The sequence below is a fragment of the Amphiura filiformis genome, chromosome 20 (assembly GCF_039555335.1).
Source record: "Amphiura filiformis chromosome 20, Afil_fr2py, whole genome shotgun sequence".
Taxonomy (NCBI): Eukaryota; Metazoa; Echinodermata; class Ophiuroidea; order Amphilepidida; family Amphiuridae; genus Amphiura; species Amphiura filiformis.
The window spans coordinates 12,441,791-12,456,371 of NC_092647.1; the positions used below are offsets into that span (position 1 = coordinate 12,441,791).

Sequence of the window (14,581 nt, forward strand, 5' to 3'; positions counted from 1 at the left end):
CTATCTCGGCAACTTGACATTGTAGATAGTGCAAACTATTTTCTTTCTGAATCTCCTCTGGCAGATGAACAATTTGCTGCCATTTTCAAGAAAATCGGAGCATCTTTATTTTTTACCCCTGTACAAATAAAAGAGTTACCTCTGACCTTTTAAGCCACTTAACGTTAGAACCACAGGTCGGATTGAAAAGCATCTTCAGGGGTCCGGGATTACCTGCATCCACCCTATAGCTCGAGGATGTAAGTTTAGCTACGATTTGGCTATCTTCTGCAGAGGCAACTGATAGCCAAACAGGAGTTTACGCTGCAATGCTATCTTCAGTAGATAGCAATACCAGAGTGTACAATGCTCTCTATTAAGTGTGTATAGCAGCAGTAGACAGTAATACCTGAGTGTATGTTAGAATTACGTAGGCCTATTATCAGTAGATAGTAATTATAACGGAGTGTTGTGCTAATGTGTGTGCTATCGTCAGTAGATAGCAATACAGATATGAATATTTAAATTCAGTATTCAGTGCTGGTAGACAATTCAACTATCATGTATTGTGTAGTCAATGATTGTCAAGTATCCCTTGCTAAATACTTGCGTCTTATGCAAGTTTCTTTACTGTTACCGGCAGCGTTCTTGCGTGTGCTTGCAAAGTACTTGCAAGTAAGTGTGTTGTCATTTTTTTTAAGGAGGGTGGGTGTCATGAAAATACTGGAGGGTCACAGTATTTTTTAAGCAAAGAATAAGGGGGTTATAGATTTTCTACACCAAAAAGAGTGGGGGTCATAAAATTATTTAGTTCACATGTAATTTGATCAAAATGTCACAGGTCACCATTGAGTCCATGGTTAATAACCTTTGTTTTGTTTGAGAAAAAAGTCAGTATGGTGGCTGATGATACAACTTGTTTTCTTCAGGGTGACCTGCTTTCCTTTGAGACCCTGTTTGATACTTTGAAAAGCTTCGCTACCATCTCGGGATGCAAAATTAATTTGACTAAATCTGAGGTTATTCATGTTGGTACTCTTAAAGGCAGTGATTTTAAACCCTTTAAGGACATTGGTTTGCTCTGGAAGTCAAACACTTTTAAAAGTCTTGGTATTAACTTTTCTCTGAATACAAATGCACTTTATGAGCTCAACTTTGTTCCCAAGCTTCACCAACTCGAACTAATTTTGAATTGCTGGAGAATGAGAAATTTGTCTTTGATTGGTAAAGTAACTGTTATTAAAACACTCTTGCTTCCCCAACTACTTTACTTATTTTCTGTTTTATGTATTTCCATTCCCAAACTATTCTTTAAGAAAGTCAACACTTTATTTTTTAAATTCATCTGGAAAGGAGGGAATGATCGTGTCAAGCGTAACTTGTTTTATAATGACTATGAGGAAGCTGGTTTGAAAATGGTGGACATTGAAGCTTTTTCACAAGCTCAAAAACTTTTTTTGGCTTTTCTATTGCTTGATCCTGGTTATGTCTCTGCTTGGAAATGTATTGAACTAAGCATTCTCAGTAAATTCCATGGAAACACATCTCTCTTGTGGAGAGCAAAATGCCCCTAAGGCCGTTCTTTCCTCTTTGAAAAACTGCCAGCTCTCTGAAACCATCAGGACTTGGTATATTTACAGGGATAAAATTAAGCACAATATGGGCCTTGGTGATTATCACTTACAGGATCTGCTGTGGTGGAATAAAGATATTCGTCTAAAACGCAGGAGCTTCTTTTGTTATCCTGAATGGATTGACGAGGGTATTTATACGGTTGCTGATCTGGATCGGGGCTATAATTTTGTTAAGACATTTGAGGATCTTGTGATCGAGTTTAATATTCCCATCAAACATAGGAGAAAGTATAATTCCCTTATGAATGGTATCCTTCTTGACTGGTTCTACAATCCTCCTAATGTTGATGTGAATATATTTGATGAAATTGTTGAGGGCCTGATCAAAGCTGACAAGGCAACTCGTCATTGCTACTCTGTTCTAAAATCATATAGTAAAGCTGATCATGCTGAAAAATTTTGGACAGAATCCTGTGATGTAGCTGAGGACGACATTAATTGGTCCGATATTCATGCCAACAATTTCAAATGTTCTATGGATACTAAAATCAAATCTTTTTACTTCAAAATATTCCATAGGGCTATTTGTACAAATGAATTCCTGCATAAGATAGGCAGAATTACATCGCCCAATTGCTTCTTTTGTGACAGGTCCACCGAAACCCTTGTGCATTTATTTTGTGAATGTACTATTATCACTCCTCTTTGGGATAATCTCTTGGTTTTCATCAATGATATCACTAAGGAGAATCAAACCTTTTCCACATTTGAGAGATTATTTGGAGTTACTAAGGATGTCTCTCCTCATAGTACTGGCATAAACTTTTTATTTCTCTTTCTTAAATGTTATATTCATAGATGCAAATTTCAACAGGTGGCTCCTTCTCTTCAGAATTTCCGCAATTTTGTTAAGCTTAAATTCAACACTGAGTACAAAATTGCTGAGAAAAATGGCTATCTTGGCAAGCACTTTAAAAAGTTTTCTTTCGACATCGATAAAATTTGATTGTGTGGGGTTTTTTTCAAGTAACTTTTATATTATGTATATTATGTACATATCATGGCTAGATTTTTTAAAGTGTGGTTGTCTTCTGTCCTTTTGTATGTTTGTATGAGTGTGAGTGTTCGTTGTCTTCGTCCATAGTCTTTGCCTTGTCTGTCTCTCTTTGTACCTGTTGCTCAAATAGAATATTTTGATTATGTAATTATTGTTCATGTTCGTTGGGAACTGATGGCTCATTATGTATGTCTTTTCTCCCTCCATCAGTTCCAAGCACAGGGAATAAAAAACAAACAAAAAAAATACAAAAAAAAACCAACAAAAAAAAACCCTTTGTTTTCTCGTATCTCGGCAACTTGACAGAGGATCCTACAGTTAAGGCATGTGTCATAGTATAGGGAATGTTGATTTTCAGTGCCTCACAAATATATTTTTTACTGTAACTAGCAAGGTATTGAGATGGATTATGTAGCATTGCTTTGGTATTTATGTCTAGTTTGAAATGTAACCAGTTTTACTCCAAGCTAAGTTAATTTGTTGCAAGTGTGCTGCATTCTGTGTCATGTGTTCGAGGCTTTTCCTATATGTTACTGTGTTAAGTATTCATTTATGCTCTGAAATATTCTGAAGGCCATATTTCTTGAAGGAATTATCCCACTGCTGTAAAAGTTTAAATTTTTTGGATGGAAATTTGATGAGGAATTCAAAAAATCCTCTGATTCTTTCCTACGATTGTCCTTATTATTTCTTAAGTCAGGTATTTTGGTGTTGTGCGCATAGATGGTAGATTTTGAGCGCATTATGCGGAAAAGTACCTTTTGAGCTCACTATATTATAATAGCATCACAAACGCCTCATCAACTATTAGACGGGCCTATAAAAAGCACGCTCCTGTTTTTTAGCACTTAGGCCTACTATTTAATAGGGGTATCAGTGTCATAGCCAAAGGCGGGGCAGGCACGACCCCCCTGCCGACGTCATTAGACCTTTCCAACGGGAAGAAAAGAGCCCCTTCTTTCTATTTCTGTATTTCAGTCAGAAAAGGGTATTACAGGACAGCTAAAGAGAATAGTGTGTATGTTATGAGAAATTGCAAGAACCCCAAAATGGTTCTTTCTGGCCTTTGCAAAACCTATTTCACACACACTCAGATTTGGAAGATTGTTTTTTTTTCTTTTTCTATTTAAAATGCACGTAGGCCTAATTATCATGATCATTTATATGATTAGTGCCAAAGCACAATTGAAAAGATTGACAAGTTCAAATATTTATAATGATCTTTCTTTCTTTATTTCTTTCACGAGGCCAATAAAAAAGTAAAACCCTAATCACGATACGAAAATGATTGACAGATATGATTTATAATTATGCTGTATAATTAATCTGTATCTCGTCTGTCAATCATTGTCAAATCAATGTTGATTAAAGGGCCTATTAACATATGTCGGTATTCATACAATTGCATAATAAGCCGTGATTAGCCACAAGCCGAAAGCGTGAAGTTCAACTTAGCCATTAATGATCAATCTTGCATTAAATTAATTGAATTAAATTAACCTCCTGATTGTCTTTTTTCTTCTTTGCAAATCACTGATGTCTAGCAAACACCACACCTATATTTATTGTAATATTAATCATGTACATGTATGAAAAAGGGCACAATCTAACTATTCTGATGATTGACAGTTATTTTGAATATGCCGATATATATAGGCCTATTCTACACGCGGCATTGCGTTGTACTGCGCTGGTGCTCCTTTGTTAAAAGGAAAATCCCTGTTTGGAGACGGCCAACATGGTCCCCGGGACACACCAATATCACCTGGCTAATAATTACTTGGTACAGCAGAGATACTAAAATCAATACCCTTGATTTGCATTTTACTTGCAGTGTGCTGACATTTGTTCGCAAGCATTGGTGTTATAATGCAAGTACATGCCGAATATTGTCTGGTCACAAAGCGGAAAAATTCATTGGAATAGGCCTACGATATCTTTGTTGCATTTCGAGATATGAAAGTGACGTACCTGTGCCCACCAAATTTTCTGAAAAAGGGGTCATTCAGTGTTGGCAATGTCAAAATGGGGTGATTTTCTATAGAGCGCCCAAAATTTCACATCATTGACAATCAAAAATAGCTTTTTACCCAATTTTACAGTACAAAATAGAAAAAACTCATTTATTTTGCTCATAATGTGCACGAAGCATGCCGAAATCTTAATTTTGAGGACTAATTGTTCAAGAAAGGGGTCATTCAGTGTATGCTACTGAAAAAAACGGGGTCATTGAGTGTAGGATTTGCCCAATATACCGGGGTCTTTTCATAAGCACATGACCGTCAATATATGGGAGTGCTCCCCCCCCCCCACCCCCGGATATGCCCATTTAAGACCAAATGGGTAGTCAGTTAAGCTGGTAAAGTAAGCAAACTATAACATACACTAATATTATTAAGGTGTTCCCGCTACGCGGTCCACCAACAAGACCTCAAAACGAGCATACCTGCCAACATTGAAAACCTAGAAAACAGAGTCCATGGCGAACGTAGGGCACAAAGCGCCCGTAGTATCGCCCCTGACAGTAGGGGTACAAGGGGTCAAGCACCGGTGGGGGTTGAGAGGGCAAAGTCCCCCAACCCTAATAAGCACCTTCACAGAAGACACATTTTATAGAAAAACAAAAATACATAACAAGGTGAAAATGAAGCCCTAGGCTTTTATACACTTTGAGGATGTGCTTTTAAAATGTAGTTTCCTATACTTTTGTATATAAGGAACATTCATTGAAGCGATTTTTTGGCTTTATAACAAGGCCTACATGACTGATAGGACATATGATGCACAATACAAAGTTTTAAATTCAGAAAAAAAAAATCCATTAAAAAAAAAATGTCAAAGTTTTTGTTGACTTTGGAGAACCACTAGACGTATTCTGATATGATGCACAATACAAAGGTAAAAATTTTTTTTTTAAATCCATTTAAAAAAAAAAATTTTTAGCGACTTTGGAGAACCTCTAGACCTATTCTGAAGGTTTGCATTTGAGGAGGCATTTTATACTCAATATTTAGCAACAATTTCAACAAAATTTACAATTTGATGATATCCAAAAGAATACTTAGCATTGAAGAATTAAAAAAATTACAGAACTTTCATTTGTGAACATACACATTCTGGGTGAACAGAAAAAAAGTTGAATAACACATGGAGATTAAAAAAACCTAAGTATATTAACAAAATCAAATTAAACTGGTAACTTTAACCACAGTGCAGTACATTGTAACTGAACCAAATCTTGTTCATGGTTGTTTGTTTAACCATGGATAAAGATAATTATGCTCTTCAAACACATAATAGGTTCCATGACTTTGGCAAACAAAGATACACATACTTGTGTATAATACATGCAGTCTTCAGACCAGGCTATGCACACCCAATCGATTAGATCTGGTTAAAACTGGTACTGCTTGCAGAAGAGATACTTCTCCATCTTCTGGTACAGTAAAGCTATCATTTGCTCACTGCACATTTTGCTCAAATTTGTACTTTTTACATGATTGTATTGCCTAATGCTATCTCAAATACCATGTAAAAGACTAAGCCTGAAGTAAAATAAGAGTTTTTATAATAAAACTGGGATCCCCAGAGCTCCACAGTTACGTGGCTAAGTCAGTTTTTTTTAATACTTTTTACCTACTTTTTACTTATTTTCGCTTAGTTAAAATGATCAGAAGACCCCTTGACAGATGAAGTGTTACCAATATTATGTAATAATTTTTAACAAAAAACAGAGATGTCACATTTCCGGATTTATCCGGATTTTGGGGATTAAAAAACAAAAATCCGGATTTTCAAGAAAAAAAAAAAAAAAAAAAATTTAATTTTTTTTTTTAAATTTTTTTTTTTCGCTTTTGGAGTGGCACTATTGTCTTATCTTTCTGCTTCACATATATCAACATCAGCCATATTGTTCATGTAATAAAGCCAAAAACTTTTTTAAGAGTGTCTCTTCTCTTGTACATAAAAGTATAGGAAACTGAAAACTTTAAAGCATGTTTTCTGGAAGAAGGAAGCACTTTATATTAAAAGTGTAGAACAAGCCAGGAGCTTTGAACTGTTCTTTTACCCTCTGAAATGGCCTTTACTGTGGTGCTAAATGTGCAGAAACCATCTGGCTTCGGGGGGCTTCACCCCCTCGACCCCCCGGACCCCCCGGCCGTCTTGCGCGAGAGCTTCGCTCGCTGCGCTCGCTACGCTTCGCAAGTTCAGGATTTCTTTGGGTCAGCTTGTGACATCTCTGGAAAAAAAAGAACAAAATTAAAATTGTACCAAAATAATACATTAGGCCTATGTCTTTTATTATCAATCTCCAAAATAGAAGCAGAAAAGACCCGAGAAAATAAAATAACTCTATATACCCTAACATGGAATTCCAGATTCTTTTGGTAGTGAACTGAAAAATTCCAACTTTTATTTGTAATTTTAGAAACCCTCTATACCCTCCATGGAATTCCAGACTTTTTCGGTAGTCAATTAAAAATTCCATCTTTTTATTGGTGTAATTTTAGAAACCCTCTATACCCCTCCATGAAATTCCAGACTTTTTTTTGTTAGTCATTGAAAAATTCCAACTTTTTATTAGGGTATTTTTTAAAACCCTTTATACCCCTCTCTGGATTTCCAGATTTTTTTGGTTAGTCAATTGAAAAAGTCCAACTTTTTTTTAGTCTTTTTAAAACCCTCTATACCCCTCCATGGAATTCCAGATTTTTTTATGCACAAAAGGGTGTCGGAAATCCAGGTTTCTTTCTCAAGTATGCTTTGGAATTCCAGACATTTTAGAATAAATTTTATTTGCCCTCTATAGGGGGTGCATGTTTTATCTGGAACAGCCCAATAGATCAACACAGTAACCTTGAAAAAGGGTACATATGCGATTTTTTTGCTGATTTTGTTTCTCTGGCATCCCATGACAAGGAATCCGGCTGATACCACTTTGGAATTATTGAGCATTTTGAGATCAAAGACCCCAAAATTGCCCCTATAGGGCCATTTATTATAAGGGGCAAAAACCACATTTGTACAGGGGTAAAAAAAGTTGCTCCAATTTTTTGAAAATGGCAGCAAATTGTTCATCTGCCAGAGGAGATTCAGAAAAATTAAGAGTGCTCACATTTCACTTCAAAATATACCAAATTATTCGTTTTGGCTCATGGATTCTAAAAATGTATTTGCTTTTTCAATCCGACCTATGGTTTTCACGTTAAGTGGCTTATAAGGTCAGAGGAAACTATTCTATTTGTACAAGGGTAAAAAAAATAAAATTGCTCTGATTTTCTTGAAAATGGCAGCAAATTGTTCATCTGCCAGAGGAGATTCAGAAAAATAATAGTTTGCACTATCTACAATGTCAAGTTGCAGAGATAGGAGAAAGCAAAGGTTATTAACCATTGACTCAATGGTGACCTGTGACATTTTGATCAAATGACACATGAACGAAACATCAGAGGTAGTGCAAAGTAGTCTTTTCTTTGTCTGCTTGGGTAGGCAAACAAAATGTGCCCTATATATTTATTACCGTAGTAGCTTATTTGAATAATGTTCCTGGTAATACTCACAAGACCCTCAATAATTTTATGACCCCACTATTTTTGTGTAAAAATCTATAACCCCCCTTATTCTTTGTTTAAAAAATACTGTGACCCTCCAGTATTTTCATGACACCCTCCGCCCTTAAAAAATGACAACACACTTACTTGCAAGTACTTTGCAAGCACACGCAAGCACGCTGCCGGTAACAGTAAAGAAACTTGCATAAGACGCAAGTATTTAGCAAGGGATACTTGACAATCATTGACTACGCATAGTTGAATTGTGTACCAGCACTGAATACTGAATTTAATTATTCATATCTGTATTGCTATCTGCTGACGATAGCACACACATTAGCAGACACTCTGTTATAATTACGGTACTATCTACTGATAATAGGCCTACGTAATTCTAACACACACACTCAGGTATTACTGTCTACTGCTGCTATACACACTTAATAGAGAGCATTGTTCACTCTGGTATTGCTATCTACTGAAGATAGCATTGCAGCGTAAACTCTGGTTTCGCTATCCGTTGCCTCTGCAGAAGATAGCCAAATCGTAGCTAAACTTACATCCTTGAGCTATAGGGTGGATGCAGGTAATCCCGGACCCCTGAGGATGCTTTCTGTCACTACTATCCACTGAAGATAGTACATGTAGACCTATGACATAATAACACACTCAAGTCAACACATAGTTATGCTTTCTATTATTGCCTCTACGCTATTTCAGTAGAACACAGTAGACATGTTAGTCCAAATGATAAACAAAAGTGCTCAAATTTCGCTTCAAAATATACCAAATTATTCGTTTTGGCTTACGGATTTCAAAAATATATTTGCTTTTTCAATCCGACCTATGGTTCTCACGTTACGTGGCTTAAAAGGTCAGAGGTAACTATTCTATTTGTACAGGGGTAAAAAATAAAGATGCTCTGATTTTCTTGAAAATGGCAGGAAATTATTCATCTGCCAGAAGAGATTCAAATAAATAATAGTTTGCTTTATCTACAATCAATGTCAAGTTGCAGAGATACGAGAAAACAAAGGTTATTAACCATGGACTTAATGGTGACCTGTGACATTTTGATCAAATAACATGTGAACTAAATAATTTTATGACCCCACTCTTTTTGGTGTAGAAAATCTATAACACCCCCCCCCCCCGTTATTCTTTATTTAGAAAAATACTGTGACCCCTACAGTATTTTCATGACACCCACCCCACTTCAAAAAAAGAAAAACACAGTTACTTGCAAGTACTTTGCAAGCACACGCAAGCACGCTGCCGGTAACAGTAAAGAAACTTGCATAAGACGCAAGTATTTAGCAAGGGATACTTGACAATCATTGACTATGCATAGTTGAATTGTGTACCAGCACTGAATACTGATTTAATTATTCATATCTGTATTGCTATCTACTGACGATAGCACACACATTAACAGACACTCTGTTATAATTACTATCTACTGATAATAGGCCTACGTAATTCTAACACACACTCAGGTATTACTGTCTACTGCTGCTATACACACTTTTAAGTGTGTATAGCAGCAGTAGACAATAGCAGTAGCTCTTTATTAAAATAGAGAGCATTGTACACTCTGGTATTGCTATCTACTGAAGATAGCATTGCAGCGTAAACTCTGGTTTGGCTATCCGTTGCCTCTACTGAAGATAGCCAAATCGTAGCTAAACTTACATCCTTGAGCTATAGGGTGGATGCAGGTAATCCTGGACCCCTGAGGATGAGTCACTACTATCCACTGAAGATAGTACATGTAGACCTATGACATAATAACACACTCAAGTCAACACATAGTTATGCTTTCTATTATTGCCTCTATTTCTATTTCAGTAGAACACAGAAGACATGTTAGTCCAAATGATAAACAATAGACCAATACAGTAACCTTGAAAAATGGTACATATGCCATTTTCTTTGCTGATTTTGTTTCTTTGGCACCCCTGACAAGGAATCCAGCTTATACCACTTTGGCATCATTGAGCATTTTGAGATAAATGACCCCAAAATTGCTGGGGGGGCTAAAATTAAAAGTGCTCAAATTTCGCTTCAAAATATACCAAATTATTCGTTTTGGCTTACGGATTTCAAAAATATATTTGCTTTTTCAATCCGACCTATGGTTCTCACGTTAAGTGGCTTAAAAGGTCAGAGGTAACTATTCTATTTGTACAGGGGTAAAAAAATAAAGATGCTCCGATTTTCTTGAAAATGGCAGGAAATTATTCATCTGCTAGAGGAGATTCAAATAAATAATAGTTTGCTCTATCTACAATCAATGTCAAGTTGCAGAGATACGAGAAAACAAAGGTTATTAACCATGGACTCAATGGTGACCTGTGACATTTTGATCAAATAACTGTACATGTGAACTAAATAATTGTATGACCCCACTCTTTTTGGTGTAGAAAATCTATAACACCCCCCCGTTATTCTTTGTTTAAAAATAATACTGTGACCCTTCCAGTATTTTCATGACACCCACCCCACTTCAATAAAAAAAACACAGTTACTTGCAAGTACTTTGCAAGCACAGGCACGCACGCTGCCGGTAACAGTAAAGAAACTTGCATAAGACGCAAGTATTTAGCAAGGGATACTTGACAATCATTGACAATGCATAGTTGAATTGTGTACCAGCACTGAATACTGAATTTAATTATTCATATCTGTATTGCTATCTACTGACGATAGCACACACATTAACGAGACACTCTGTTATAATTACTATCTACTGATAATAGGCCTACGTAATTCTAACACACACTCAGGTATTACTGTCTACTGCTGCTATACACACTTTTAAGTGTGTATAGCAGCAGTAGACAGTAGCAGTAGCTCTTTATTAAAATAGAGAGCATTGTACACTCTGGTATTGCTATCTACTGAAGATAGCATTGCAGCGTAAACTCTGGTTTGGCTATCCGTTGCCTCTACTGAAGATAGCCAAATCGTAGCTAAACTTACATCCTTGAGCTATAGGGTGGATGCAGGTAATCCCGGACCCCTGAGGATGAGTCACTACTATCCACTGAAGATAGTACATGTAGACCTATGACATAATAACACACTCAAGTCAACACATAGTTATGCTTTCTATTATTGCCTCTATTTCTATTTCAGTAGAACACAGAAGACATGTTAGTCCAAATGATAAACAATAGACCAATACAGTAACCTTGAAAAATGGTACATATGCCATTTTCTTTGCTGATTTTGTTTCTTTGGCACCCCTGACAAGGAATCCGGCTGATACCACTTTGGCATCATTGAGCATTTTGAGATAAATGACCCCAAAATTGCTGGGGGGGGGGGGGCTAAAATTAAAAGTGCTCAAATTTCGCTTCAAAATATACCAAATTATTCGTTTTGGCTTACGGATTTCAAAAATATATTTGCTTTTTCAATCCGACCTATGGTTCTCACGTTAAGTGGCTTAAAAGGTCAGAGGTAACTATTCTATTTGCACAGGGGTAAAAAAATAAAGATGCTCCGATTTTCTTGAAAATGGCAGGAAATTATTCATATGCTAGAGGAGATTCAAATAAATAATAGTTTGCTCTATCTACAATCAATGTCAAGTTGCAGAGATACAAGAAAACAAAGGTTATTATCCATGGACTTAATGGTGACCTGTTACATTTTGATCAAATAACATGTGAACTAAATAATTTTATGACCCCACTCTTTTTGGTGTAGAAAATCTATAACACCAACCTTATTCTTTGTTTAAAAAATACTGTGACCCCTCCAGTATTTTTATGACACCCACCCCACTTCAAAAAAATGAAAACACAGTTACTTGCAAGTACTTTGCAAGCACACGCAAGCACGCTGCCGGTAACAGTAAAGAAACTTGCATAAGACGCAAGTATTTAGCAAGGGATACTTGACAATCATTGACTACGCATAGTTGAATTGTCTACCAGCACTGAATACTGAATTTAATTATTCATATCTGTATTGCTATCTACTGACGATAGCACACACATTAGCAGACACTCTGTTATAATTACTATCTACTGATAATAGGCCTACATAATTCTAACATACACTCAGGTATTACTGTCTACTGCTGCTATACACACTTTTAAGTGTGTATAGCAGCAGTGGACAATAACAGTAACTCTTTATTAAAATAGAGAGCATTGTGCACTCTGGTATTGCTATCTACTGAAGATATAGCATTGCAGCGTAAACTCTGGTTTGGCTATCCGTTGCCTCTACACAAGATAGCCAAATCGTAGCTAAACTTACATCCTCTCGAGCTATAGGGTGGATGCAGGTAATCCCGGACCCTGAGGATGCTTTCCGGCACTACTATCCACTGAAGATAGTACATGTAGACTTGTGACATAATAACACACTCAAGTCAACACATAGTTATGCTTTCTATTATTGCCTCTACGCTATTTCAGAAGAACACAGACATGTTAGTCCAAATGATAAACAATGGACCAATACAGTAACCTTGAAAAATGGTACATATGCCTTTTTTTTTTGCTGATTTTGTTTCTTTGGCATCCCCTGACAAGGAATCCGGCTGATACCACTTTGGCATCATGAGCATTATGAGATAAATGACCCCAAAATTGCTGGGGGGGGGGGCCAAAATTAAAAGTGCTCACATTTCACTTCAAAATATACCAAATTATTCGTTTTGGCTCATGGATTTCAAAAATATATTTGCTTTTTTTTTTCTTCTTATGATTCTCACTTTAAGTGGCTTAAAAGGTCAGAGGTAACTATTCTATTTGTACAGGGGTAAAAAAAATAAAGATGCTCCGATTTTCTTGAAAATGGCAGCAAATTGTTCATCTGCCAGAGGAGATTCAGAAAAATAATAGTTTGCACTATCTACAATGTCAAGTTGCTGAGATAGGAGAAAACAAAGGTTATTGACCATTGACTCAATGGTGACCTGTGACATTTTGATCAAATAACAGTTATAGCAAGCCTGTGATATCTTCAGTTTTATGATACTGGTAATACCTGAATTTAGGAGAAAAGGTTATGCTGAAATCTGCAACTCCGTGAAAATTCTGCAACTCTAAAATCCTGCTTTCGATATGATATTGTTGTGATTTATTTTGTAAGAATGATCGTGCAGATGCAAAAGATGACCAGCAGTGACACCTGTATGGGTTGTGTTGTAATGACATCACCAAAATAATGATCATTCCGGTATTGCTATCTACTGAAGATGCAAGCCTTTGACTGTGATCCCTTTGTTCCATTTCGAATATTGGACAGGGAAGTAGGTATCTGCTCAGTGACTATAGACACTATTCGACATGTACTTGCATTAGAATACCAATGCTTGCGAGCAAATGCCAGCACACTGCAAGTAACATGCAAGAAACTTGCATGACATACCAGTTTCTGGCAAGGAGCACTTGACAATTTTCAGCAGCAAATGCAAGCATAGGCCTACACTTGCACATTTAAATCTGTTTACAAACATGAAATTTTACTGCAGATGACATATGCATTTGATCCATGGGTTTCAAGTCAAGTGATTTACAGGGATCTATCTAGCACATATCTTCTTGTCCCATATCCAGTTATAGCAAGCCTGTGATATCTTCAGTTTTGTGATACCGGCAATACCTAAATTTAGGAGAAAAGGTTATGCTGAAATCTGCAACTCCATGAAAATTCTGCAACTCTAAAGTCCTGCTTTCGATATGATATTGTTGTGATTTATTTTGTAAGAATGATCGTGCAGATGCAAGAGATGACCAGCAGTGACACCTGTATGGGTTGTGTTGTAATGACATCATCAAAATAATGATCATTCCAGTATTGCTATCTACTTAAGATAGCACATGCAAGCCTTTGACTGTGATCCATATGTTCCTTTTCGAATATTGGACAGGGAAGTAGGTATCCGCTTAGTGACTACACACTATTACGACATGTACTTGCATTAGAATACAATGCTTGCAAGAAAATGCCAACACACTGCGAGTAACATGTAAGAAACTTGCATGACATGCCAGTTTCTGGCAAGGGGCACTTGACAATTTTCAGCAAATGCAAGCATAGGCCTACACTTGCGCATTTGAATCGGTTTACTAACATGAAAATTTTAATGCAGATGACACGAGTATTTGATCCATGTTTTTCATTTCAAGCAATTTACAGGGATCTATCTAGCACATATCTAAAATGGGTCCCAAAATACCTTGAAACTGTAGCACACATAATCTACTGCAGATGACAAAGCAATTGAATACCTGAGTGGAAGAAGGGCCCAACTCCAATTTTTAACAAAAATGAGTTAGACCCAGCATGTTATTGCCAGCAGACTGTTCTTCCTTGTGTGTGAAAGATGAGCCAAAATCCACTCTCTAAATAGTCTTCCACGTACAATTAATCATGGTTTTCATGGAAGAAAGGCC

At 36.6% G+C, this 14,581-nt stretch overlaps 1 protein-coding gene across 1 annotated transcript in view; it reads left to right on the top strand.

Annotated features, from left to right (window-relative positions):
- Nucleotides 1–1,638: 1,638 nt before the first annotated feature.
- Nucleotides 1,639–14,581, top strand: part of LOC140142121 (uncharacterized) — a 49,522-nt gene continuing 36,579 nt past the window's right edge. Inside the window, exon 1 of the mRNA XM_072164086.1 lies at nucleotides 1,639–2,054. Coding sequence (XP_072020187.1) covers nucleotides 1,639–2,054 — 416 coding nt within the window. The remainder of the gene's footprint in view (nucleotides 2,055–14,581) is intronic.